The 12,628-nt window shown below is 37.2% G+C and overlaps 1 protein-coding gene across 1 annotated transcript in view; it reads left to right on the top strand.

Moving 5' to 3' along the window:
- The window catches only part of LRRC69 (leucine rich repeat containing 69), a gene marked incomplete at both ends in the record, with an annotated part of 90,451 nt that overhangs the window by 54,285 nt on the left and 23,538 nt on the right, over window positions 1–12,628 (top strand). Inside the window, one exon of the mRNA XM_080694634.1 lies at window positions 10,881–10,982. Within this exon, the coding sequence (XP_080550760.1) occupies window positions 10,881–10,982 (102 nt within the window). The remainder of the gene's footprint in view (window positions 1–10,880; window positions 10,983–12,628) is intronic.

The following is a 12,628-nucleotide window of genomic DNA, read 5'->3' as shown; positions in this document are numbered from 1 at the left end:
CTACATCCTTAATACTTAAATAAAGAAAATTTCTTCCAGTATTTATTTCGGTAATTAAAATGTTTTATTTTTGTAGAAAAACTCAGAAAACTTAATAAAATATAAAAGCACATAAAATTACTTTAGTGATAATTATTAATTTTTAACACATTTCTATATTTCTTTAATACTTATCAGATAGCTTTAAAAAGATATCTTTTAAAGTAATTTTGCACACAGGCTGCATTACTGAATATTTGTTGCCATTAAATATCTTTCTTTTTTGGTACCAAGAATTGAACACAGGGGCATTCTACCTCTCGGGTGCATCACCAGTCTTTTTAATTTTTATGTTGAAACAGAGTCTCACTAAGTTGCTAAGGCTGTCTTGAACTTGAGATCCTCCTAGCAGCCTCCCAAATACTAGGGTTACAAGTGTGTGCATTCATATCTAGCTCATTAAAGATTTTTGTAAGCATCATTAAATTTATTAAATGTTCAATTTTAAATATATTTTAAAGAGGTTTAATATTTAAATGTTTACTAAATTTATAATGCAAAATGTCAAATAAGTAATATGTGTTTAAATTTTTAAAGATTAAAGCTATTGGTTGACGACCTGCTATGGTAATAATAACTAATACTTTTTTACTCTCACAGGACTTGTTCTAAGTCTTTGTGTAGCTTATATCATTTAATAATCACATGGACTATATGAATAACTAATAGTTATTGTTTTACTTAAAGAAGTCTGGTATTTTGGCTCAAGTCCTCACAGCTAATTCCAGCTAAGTGTGGAGCTGGAATTCAAACAAGACAATTTGACTCTCAAATCCCATTCTAAGCCCATACATTTTAAAATATATGCAAAGCCCTGCACAAGGAATTGAAGATATTATGGCAAGGAAACCAGTAAGGGTCTCTACTTGCTCTGAGTTATAGTTTGGTAGGGAAATAGATATTAATTTAGTAAGTGACATCATTAGTGTACAATTACAAACTAAAACCAGTAAACTAAAGAAAGGGACCTGGCGGGTCTATGATAGACAGAAAGGGGCTTGGCTAAACAAGTTGAGGAGGTGGCAAAGACTGAGATCTGAAGAATGAGTGATAATCAATTAGGCGAAAGACAGAATCACTTTCAAGATAGGGTGCATGTGTGGAAAGGCCAGGACCTAAGGTGGGAGGAAAGTGGATATTCAGAGACTGAAAGGAAGTCAGGATATTGGAACTCTGAGCCTGGGTAGAAAGGGACTGTGACAAAGCATTGCTAGGTAAGGATTTTGATCTTTATTTTAAGGACCATAGAGATATCGAAGAGTTTTAGGTGTGTGTGGTGTAACATAGTTATATTTGTGTTTTGTAAAGATTTTTCTTTCTGAAATATGGGTGATATGCTATCCTAGATTCACAAAATGGGAGATAACACTCCTGGGACATGGGGTGGTAGTAGCACTAGTGCAATTGGGGGTGTTAAATAAAATTAAGGGGGCCATGAAAGTGCACAAGGGAGTGCTAAGTAATTTTTTTCTAAAAAGGGGCAGTAAGCCTAGTAAGTTTGGGAGGCTCTGGGCTAGATGGATGTCAGATGGCATATGGGTGGAATTTTGGTGGATTTTTGCTATATCCCAATAAGAATTTATTTGGATTAGTAGATGTAGACAGACATGAATAGGCTTAATAGATATCTTGGAGGTAAGTTTGGAAATTGTGATGAGTTAGTAAGCTTTCTATGGGCTGAGATAGAAAACACTAGAAAAAGACCAAACTAGGAAGGCAGATCATACATGAATTTCATCTTGGGCCTGATGGGTTTGTTGGATGTTTAGGGACTCTGAGTATTTTGAGCACACAACTATAAGGTATGGAATCAGAGTCATTGCCAGAGAGGTAGTCATGGATATGGATAAAATTGCCCTGGATAAAGAAGATATAGTGAAAAGAGGATGTACTAGACTATGGAGAAAACTGTTTCTTGGATGGGTAATGAATTGTGAGTCAGCAAAGAAATGCTGCTTGAAGAGCATGTTGGTTGCCTAAGAATCATCAATAACCATACTGAAATTCATACTGGAACCCATCTGTCCAAAAGACTCAGTGTACAAATTGCACTTGTTCAGGTAGGTGCAATGGCAGGGAAAGCTGGAGACAGAAATCACCCAGGATTAGATTTTCAAATCATACAGAGTGAAAAGGCATAGGGCTAGGAGATTCAGACTGTATAACATAGTTCACAATACAGTTGTTACTATAGGAAAAAGGCCTTCATAAGTTAAAGAATTCTGAGAGATATATGTTATGCATAGATATTTGTTCTCATTTCAGATATTCCTTTTTGAGAAATTCTTGGGAGAATTACCCAGTAAAAGAATAAAGATGTCTCAGGCTTTTTAATGCCATTTTCAATCAATTTCCAAAAAGATTTCTTTAATCTTGTTTGTAATGGGGCAGTGGATGTTCTAGTTTTTATTCTTTGAGTTTGGACAGACAAAAACAACGAATACCTTTATTTCATGTAGTTTGTTACTCTCCTTAAGCTTCTGTGTGTCTCGATTATTTTTCCTTGTTTAATATATCAAATCAAGCATGGGATCGAGGGAGGGGGGAGGGAATGGGATGGGAATAGGATAAAGGTTGATTGGATGATGTGTGCTTGTATATCCTCACAAATTATGTATTTCATTGTTATGTCTGACTACAATGCACCAATAATATATATACACAATATATATACTATATATACAATAATATATATATACTATATATATACAATAATATATACACACACACATATATAATACTATATACATATATACATTATATATATATATATATATATATATATATATATATATTAGTCAGGGCTGGTGATGTATGCCTCTAATCCTAATACTTCGGATACTGAGACAGGAAGACTGCAGATTCTAGGGAGCCTTAGTACTTTAGCAAGACCCTGTTTTAAATACAAAAAAAAAAAATGAAGGGATGGGAATGTAACTTAGAGATAGAATATCCTGGTTCAATTCTTAGTACCAAAAAAAAATTGTAAACATATAAGATGCTCTTTTTTTTGTTTTTACAGAGGATTGAAGCCATTTTTTGATTATAGAGTTTTAGGGTCATAAACACTTGCCCTTGAAAAACACTAAAGAACTGCTTCCACTCTATTCTGGCTTTAAAGGTATGGACAAATGTTCCAAGAAGAGGGAAATGCAAAGACCTCAAGTTAGAGAATGTTTTGGAAGAAAGCCAATCTTTCCTTAGTGGAGAAAAGTAAAAGAGTAGGAGCTAGAAAATGAGGTCGAAGAGAGTGTAGGGCCCAAATACTAACAGTGATCTGAAAGCCAGGGTGAGGAATTTGCATGTCATTTTGAGTGAGATGAGAAAACACTGAATGGTTTTGAACAGAGAGTGATGTGATTTGACTTGTAAAGACATCTCACTGTTGGGAGAGGAGCACACAGCAGAGTGGAAAACAGAGGCCTCTTCAGGCCATTCCAGGGCAGAAGTCTGTCTAAAGTAGATAGAGGCTGAGGACTGTGAGATGATGCACATAAGCCCCTTGTCTCCATCAACATTCTTGCAGCTATCATATAAATATATGACCACATACCTTAGAGGAAAGAGGATTTATTTTCTTATGGTTTTGGTTTCAATCCATGTGAGGCGGGGAACTTTGGAACTAAAGAGCAAGGCAGCAGAAGGCAGAGGAAGAACATAGGGCTTGAACTCTGCATCACAAAGGCCAGAAGAGAGAGAGAAAGAGAGGTGGGGAGAGAGCGAGAGAGAGGAAGGAGAGGGAAGAGAGGAAGAGGGAGATAGAGAGAGAGGAGAGGGTGGGGAGAGAAGGAGAGGGAGAGAGAGGGAGAGGTAGAGAGAAGGCGAGGGAGAAAGAGGGAAAAAGAGGGAAAGGGGGAGGAGAGGGAGAGAGGGACAGGGAGGGAGAGAGGGAGGGAGGGAGGGAGGGAGAGAGAAGAGAGAGAGAGAGAGAGAGAGAGAGAGAGAGAGAGAGAGAGAGAGAGAGAGAGAAAAGCAGGAGGAGGATCCATATATAATATCCAAGGCTGCACCTCCAGGGACCCACCTCCTGCCACACCCTACCAGCCTACCAGGTACCACCCAGGAAAATCTATCACAGTGGATTTATTCACTTTTGGGATGACAACTCTCTCTTATGCCTCAATGATCTCAAATACCAATTTATGAGCTCTTCAAGGGGCCATTCTGTATCTAATTGTAACACCCATCCAGATCTGTTCTTTCTATGCTGACGATGTCTAGAGTTTTGAAGTAGATGCTGGAGAAACTCTCTTCAGCTTCAAGTCTCAGGATGTTGAAGGCAGGGAAGGGCCTGAACTTGAGAGTCTTCAGCTGTGTCTTGCAGTCAGAATGAGAAAAGTGTGTGTGTGTGTGTGTGTGTGTGTGTGTGTGTGTTCAAAGCCTAGGAGTCCAGTTATCATCTTTCTTCCTGGCTTGGCTCTTAGTCTCCTCTTTCCAACTCCCCGAGGATTTTCTCTTGGGAATTGAATCTGGCACATATTGAAGGATAATGACTCTAACTTATTTTCTGCCTATTTTCTATCCTACTCATGCAGGGTGTGTGGGAGAGGGATTCCCAATACAGATGTTTTGGCTTTCTTGTATTCAAGTGATGTCATCATTTCACAACTCTGATTAGATATCAAGTATATTATTCGATATATTTAATTTCAAATTGGCCACAAATCTTATTCTTATGCTTTTTTGGGATTATTAATTAAATCTAATTTCTGGATGTTATAGTTCCTGCATTTGAAATATATCCTCCTCAAAACTTAACCTTCAATCTATTTAGGAATACAAATTCTCACAAAAGTGTAACCTATGAGTTTTGAGATAGTCTGAAGAGTGTGTGGTAATTTGATGTAACTTACCAATTCCATTTTTGAGTCATGTGAAATCTCAACCTCCTTTTCTCTTGTTTACATTAAAATTAATTTTTGTGAAGTTTTTCCTTTATGGCCTTCTCTGTGACTAGGTTAGTGGGAAGCAACAGAAGGACTTGCTATATGCATATATCATTCCTGAGACATAGGGCTTGGAAGGACAGTTATATCACTTCATGAAGTCTAAAGAAGGCTTATGAAGATCTTGATTATCTAGGGAGAGCTAATTGTCATAGGAGCTTTAAAAAAACATTCATTTATTTATTAATTATTGAGACTTGGTACCAACATTATATAGTTATTTAAGACATACATCTTAAAATCTTCAAAGCCTGCCATATGAAGATAGACTTTTCAACAATGAGTTTTCCATCTATTATTACATTAGTTGTGGTTAGTTTATATACAAGGCTCAGTGAAGAGACAAGGAAACATTTGATAAAGGCTGGAGTAACTTAGAGGGGTAATAGATTATCTTAGAGAATTCATGTTTGGAATGAGTTAATAGGGTACAGCATGAGTCAAAAGTGCAATAAGACACAGGCCTGTGAGGTTTATAAATATGTCAATTACTTGTCAGGGAAGTTGGCCAAGGAGAGCCAGGTTTGATGCTAGGTGTTAGGAATTTATCCTATGAACAAACAAGAGCCATGAGATGTTTTAGCTTTGATAGACACACACACACACACACACACACACACACACATATATATATATATTTTTTTTTGGTGGTACTGGGGTTCCTGGAAGCCCTTCTACCTCTGGGTTACACTCCCAGACCTATTTTATATTTTTATTTGGAAACAGGGTCTCTTACGCCAGCGCGGCTGGCTTCGAACCTGCGCGATCTTCCTGTCTCCGCCTCCCAAGCATGGGGATTACAAGCGTGCGCCACCACGTCCAGCGCTTTGTTATATTTTGATCATATTTTTGCTTAAAAAGACCTACTTAGGGACAAAATGTTTGCATGAGGCCAGGGTACTTTTGCAATCATTCACTTAACATGAAGTCCTTGATCGAGGCTGAGGTGGGGACTATCTGGGGCAGAGAGTAGAATGAGACTGTGCAGAGAGGGTGAGGAGATAGGTAGATGGAAGGTCTAAATTCCAGAAATTTTAGGAAGTTTCAGTTAACAGGATGAAGCAATAAATTTGCTTTGGATGACGAGGAAAAGGTAAAAGCAAAATGTGGGTCAAATGTGAGTTAAGTTTTGGAATATTGGAATTTCATGTGCTTATGGGACTTTCAGATACCAATGTCCAACACATAATTGTAGATTTGAGACAATTACACAGGAATATGATTGATACAAAACATCTTAGTTTCAAAGCTCCCTGAATTCTTGGTTTTAATGAACCTTCACTTCCACAAGCCATATTCATAATCCTATCTAGATATTGATATCATCTTCACTGTATCTAAATTTGAAGAATTAAAGTCTTGTATGGTGATCTGACCACTGTTTTCTCCTATGTTCAACCTCTATTGTTACTTTATACCTATATATTTTCATTTAGTTCCTTGAGATTTCATGTCCTTCTATGTTTATTTCTAGTCTAATAGAGTTTTGTACTTTTCTTTCTCTATTCAGGCTAGACCATTAAAGACCAGTCCTACCTCTTATCTTTGATTACACACAATATGTTCTTTCCCCTACTTTCTGACATACCCTTTCTGCAAATTCTTAACATTTGTCTGGAATGCCAAATGGCAGTGCACAATTATATAGTCAGGGGCTGCTACTAATGTGTCCCTTAATGTAATGGGTCCCTCAGGAATTATGTATATATGTATGTATTTGGATATCCCTAAGTTCCTCTCCTAAAACCTGTAGAATGTTCCAGACCTTCACTACTTTCTTTCTGCCTTTTCCCATGTTGGTTCTCTGCCTCAAAACTCAACTGACAGGTTTTCTATATCAAAGACAAAATTGAAGAGATCATGTCTGACTCGCAGCCATCCAAAGCCACACCTTCAGACTTACCCATGGGACTTTTCAGTTCCTTTCCTAGGGTTACAAAGAATATAGGTAAGGGAAGTTAATGTTCAAAGATCACTTTGCATTGTTTATCAAATCATTTCCCTTTTTTTTTTTTTTGGTGGTACTGGGGTTCCTGGAAGCCCTTCTACCTCCGGGCTACACTCCCAGACCTATTTTTTTTTTTTTATAGTTTTGTTTGGAAACAGGGTCTCTTAAGCCAGCACGGCTGACTTTGAACCTGTGTGATCCTCCTGTCTCCGCCTCACAAAGGCGGGGATTACAAGCATGCGCCACCATGCCCGGCCTTCATTTCCCTTTTAATTATTCCTTTTCCTCTCCTACATTAATCTTTCTATATTATCACTTGATTTCTCCATTTTCAATCCTTCTTCTTAAAAAAAAAAACACTCAGTTAACTCCTTCATCTCTCCATACCTTCTCCATATAGGATAAGTTTAAACCAGATCTCTCAACTTCAACTTTAGTTTTTGGTTTTGATCATTTTTAATTGACAGCAGCTATGCCATATACTATAGGTTTTTATTTTTTAGCAAAATCCCTGGGTTTTTCCAACTAGATGCCAGTAGCACCCCATTTTCAGCACACAGAAATACCCCAGTTGTGGTAACCAAAATGTCTGCAGACCCAGGGAGTATGGGTCTGCACATACATGCATACACAATTGTCTCAATTGAGACTAAATTCAATTCTGGTTGTTTAAATAGGCTTGCACCAAGACTAAAAAATTAGCAATATATTTTTTTAATCAGGGGGAAAAGTGCCTTATTTTACTGCATGAGTGACTGTGATAATTAATTTATTTTCTCATACAAAGCTATCCTGACAGGAAACTCAGTAGTGTACAAAGAAAAAGGATATGAAAGGAGTTGCTCTGGAAAATACTCAGAATGGACATCAAGAGATCTTTTAACTTTAGGTTATTGAAATTTACCTGAGGCAAGATGCATACTATTTAATTTTTTTTCCATAAAGGTAACATCTCTCTGATATATGTATAAGGTTAGCAAGCTGGAGAACTCCTTACTATGCTGACGGAAAAATAGTGACAGGACCTGAAGAGAAACATGACTTTGAAGAGAAATGTGTGTCCCTTGAACTGTGAATTCAAAAGAAGGTTTACATATGCTAATGATATATATATATATATATATATATATATATATATATATACTGAGATGTTAATTTTTTTAATGACTTTTTAAAAGGGACTGTAAATTTAGGTCCTGATTATGGAAAGATACTAATTAAGGCCGGAAGGAAATAATGGTGGTTATATAATACATTGTGCACAAGAAGTGCCCCTCTTAATTTCAGTACAATTGACACTGATTTATGGCTGCCATTTTATTTATTTATTTATTTATTTATTTTTGGTGGTACTGGGGTTCATGGAAACCCTTCTACCTCCAGGCTACACTCCCAGACCTATTTTATATTTTTTATTTGGAAACAGGGTCTCTTAGGCCAGCAAGGCTGGCTTTGAACCACCGCGATCCTCCTGTCTCCACTTCCCAAGCGCAGGGATTACAAGCGTGCGCCACCACGTCCCGCTTGCCATTGGATTTAAATATTTTGGTTGTTGTTTCCTTGGGTGAGATTATATAGGAAACTGAGTTAAGAGAGTTAGAAAGTCAAGATAAACTGATACCAATGTTGGCCTGAGCTCTGTACTATATTCTAAAAACTGTCCATGGTATCTTTCCAAAGGGGTTTAAATCAGAGAACTACGTTAATATATGCATACCTATTCATAGCAGCACAGTTTGTAATAGCCAAAATATGGAACCAACCTAGATCTCCATCAACAGATGAGTGGATTGAAAAATTATGGGAAATACACACAATGGAATTCTATTCAGCTATAAAGAAAAATAAAATAATAGCATTTGCAAGAAGATGGAAGGAACTAGAGAACATTATGTTAAGTGAGATTAGCCAAGCACAGAAAGAGAAGGGACATATGTTTTCTCTAATATGTTCAAGCTAGGGAGTAGGGGTAATACCAGAGGGATTCCAGATGATGGAGGAGAAATCTCAGCAAAGCTTGAACGGAAGGATAGGAGAGGAAGAAAGTTGAGGTTGTTCAATGGAGGAGCTACATACGAATATGTGTAATAGTATAACTATAACATGATTAACCTGGGCACTCTCTATTGGGGGGGGAGGGAAAGGGAGGAGTAAGGGCATGAAGCACAATGTAAATGTACACCACTCTCAATATGTTCCATTTATAAAAAAAATAAAAAATTAAATTAAAAAAGTTAAGTTTTGAAACTAATAACATGATAGTTTGAGAAGATGTCTCAGATAAATTTCTTTTAAATTTCTGAGTTTTCGCTGTCTCTCAAATCCTGGGGTGAAATCAGGGAAACCTAATTCTCCCATAAGGTTTTTGAGATGCTGAGATGTGACAGAGCTAGCTCATCCTGGCTCACAGGAGGTGATTTTGCACAATACTTTCCAACTCCATGTTCAGTGACTTGAATCAGCTCTGATAGGAAGATTTACTCCATGGAATCAACACATACACTAATCAGGGCCTAATTCCCTTGTTTCAGAAAACTGGTTTATTAGCATAGCACTGAGGATGAGTTCTTATTGTCTTTATATCTAAGATTTGGACTCATAAAAGTAACTTTCTAAGTTTAGCCTTTAAAGTCACATAGGTTCTTTGGAACAAGGCATAATATTAATAAAAAGAAATTTCTGATTTTTCTACTGAAGTGATAGATTCCAGTAAAGTTTAAATTTTCTTCATAGAAGAGTAACATTTTTGTAAGCTGTACATTTCCTTCTATTATCATTTTGATGTTGTTTACAGTTCAGGGACTTGAACCCAGGGCCTTGCACATGCTAGGCAAGTGCTCTACCAATGATCTATACTCCCAGCCTCCTCCTGTTTTTATTTTCATTGTGCATACCAGGTTATAATGAAAACTTTTGTTGTACATATGTTTCTCTTATCTTACTCATTGAACCTAAAATGATGATAAGGCAATCTTGAAGATTCAGAGTATGCTATATTTAAGAATATTTTTCATCATGCTTGGTTTTCCAACTAGTGCCCCCTAAATGACTTTTTACAGAGTTCAGTATGGGGTATATGACCCATGGCCTTTAAAGTCATGATCATTTATGCCATTATTAAAAGTCTGCTGGGGCTGGGCATGGTGGCGCATGCTTGTAATCCCAGCATTCTGGAGGCTGACACCGGAGGATCACGGTTCGTGGACAGCCTCAGTTACTTAGTGAGGCTCTCTGCAACTCAATGAGACCCGGTTTCAAAATAAAGAATAAAGCCGGGCGTGGTGGTGCACACTTGTAATTCCTGCACTTGGGAAGCTGAGACAAGAGGATTGCATGGGTTCGAAGCCAGCCTCAGCTACTTAGTGAGGCTTTCAGCAACTTAGTGAGTCCCTGTTTCCAAATAAAATATAAAAAGGTATTGGAGTATAGCCCAGAGGTAGAAAGCCTCTGGGTTCCACCCCCAGTACCACCAAAACAACAACAACAACAACAATAGGGCAGGGGCTGTAGCTCAGAGGTTGAATGCCCCTGGGTTCCATCCCCAGACCTGCAGGAAAAAAAAAAAAATGTACGCTGGGCATGGTGGTGCCTGCTTGTAATTTAAGTACTTGGGAGGCTGAGATAGGAGGATTGCAGGTTGTTGGCCAGTCTCAGCAACTTGGTTGAGACGTTTCAAAGTAAAAATATAAAATAGGGCTAGGGGTGTAGTTTGGAGGTGGAATTCCCCTAGGTTTAACCCACAGAACAAAATAAATGAATGAATAAATAAATAAATATAGCAAATCAGTTGTCTAAAAAAAATCTTATGCTTTTAACAAACTAGAGTGTGTCCTAATTTAAAATACCAATGTGGAATATAAATCTTAAGTTAATTAATTTTATTGAAGATGTACCTTTGGAGGTGAAGTCTTTGTGTTTTTGTACAATAAAGTTCTCATTCTTTAAAGTTTAAGGACCTGCAGCTGAAGGAATTCTACTGTGAGGGAAACCCACTCTTGGTGCAGAAGCCTATTATTGCTGTGCCACAGGAGGAAATCTGGAGTCTACAGGTGAAGATTTAGCTAATTTGTATACGTCTTCAAAGTAAAGCCATAGTTTAAATTTTAAAGATTTTATTTTTTTTAACATTCTGACCAAGCCAGGAAGGAATTAATGTAGCCTTAGTCCACTGGCAGTGTGGATTCTGTACGTATTTTTTTGACTTGCTTACAAAATCCAAAATAATTCTGTCTGATTTCCAGAGTGACTAACCATAGACAAATGAAAATATTTTGTTGGATGAACAGAAAAGAGAGGACTTAATTTTCACTTTAGCCTTCTAATTATTTTTTCAATAATATCCAAAGATAAATTTTATTTGTTCTTAGTGGGGTCTTTGACTCTTCCATCTCATTTTTATTTTTCTTCCTCCCTAGTGAATGAATATAATCTAGAACTCATGTTCACTTTAGTTAAAAAGTTGATGATGCTAAAATAAGGAATAGAACAGCATATTAGAGCACTGAATTCATAACTGAGAAGTTAAAGATTACAGGTCCTCCCATTGGAGTATGATGCTTTGCCGTGACTTTGAACTTCTTGGTTCCATTTGATTCTATGGCTGAGAATACAAGATTGTACCAAGCCTGTATTTCAGGAATCATATAGGGTTCATATTTTCTGGCTATAGGAAACAAATGATCTTGTTTAATGGTTTGATTTGTTTTCAAAATATTTCCCCCTCTTATTGTATAAGTAATACATGTTTATTATCAAAAACTAGAAAATATAGATGAATAAGGAAAAAATTTAAAAAGTAGATTGACATTTTGATTCATAAAAAAATCAGAAGTTGAGAAAAATTACTTAGAAATCAAGCTGGGTGTGGTGGTTCATACTTGTAATCCCAGCCCTTGAAAGGCTGAGACAGGAGGATCTTGGCAAGCCTCAAGTATTTAGTGAGGCCCTCCACAACTTAGTGAAATCCTGTTTCAAAAGTACAAGAGTAGCCGGGCGTGGTGGCACACGCTTGTAATCCCCGTGCTTGGGAGGCGGAGACAGGTGGATAGTGCAGGTTAGCTGGCTTAAGAGACCCTGTTTTCAAATAAAAATATAAAATAGGTCTGGGAGTGTAGTCCGGAGGTAGAAGGGTTCCATCCCCAGTACCACCAAAAAAAAAAAAAAGTAAAGAGTAAAAAATAGAGATGGGGGTGTAGTTTGAAAGCCCCTGGGTTCAATCCTCAGTACTGAAAAAAAAAAAAACAACTTAGAAATCTAGTATGCAAAGACATAACCATTCTTCTCTTAATGCATACAGAATATATTTTGTTTATTTATTTTGGTGGTACAGGGGGGGGGGACCCAGAGACTTTCTACCTCTGGGCTATACTCCCAGAACTATTTTATATTTATATGGAAAGGGTCTCACTAAGTTGCTGTGAGCCTCACTAAGTAGCTGAGGCTGGTTTCCAACCTGTGTGATTCTCCTGTCTCAGACTCCCTGTCTCAGCCTCCCAAGCACGGGGATTACAAGCATGCGCCACCATGTCAGGCCTCAGAATATATTTTAAATTAAAGATGAATTAAAACTCTACACACTATTTGGAGACCTGTTTTTTATACTCAAAATATAAATTTCTTTCCAACCCCCCCAAAAAAATGATGAAGATACTTTTTGAGGGACACATGGTTATCTATTAAAATATTTGTAACTAGA

The sequence above is a fragment of the Muscardinus avellanarius genome (genome assembly GCF_963383645.1).
Source record: "Muscardinus avellanarius genome assembly, chromosome: 4".
Lineage (NCBI taxonomy): Eukaryota > Metazoa > Chordata > Mammalia > Rodentia > Gliridae > Muscardinus > Muscardinus avellanarius.
Note: the sequence above shows the minus strand (reverse complement) of the source record. Positions and strands in the feature narration are given on the sequence as shown.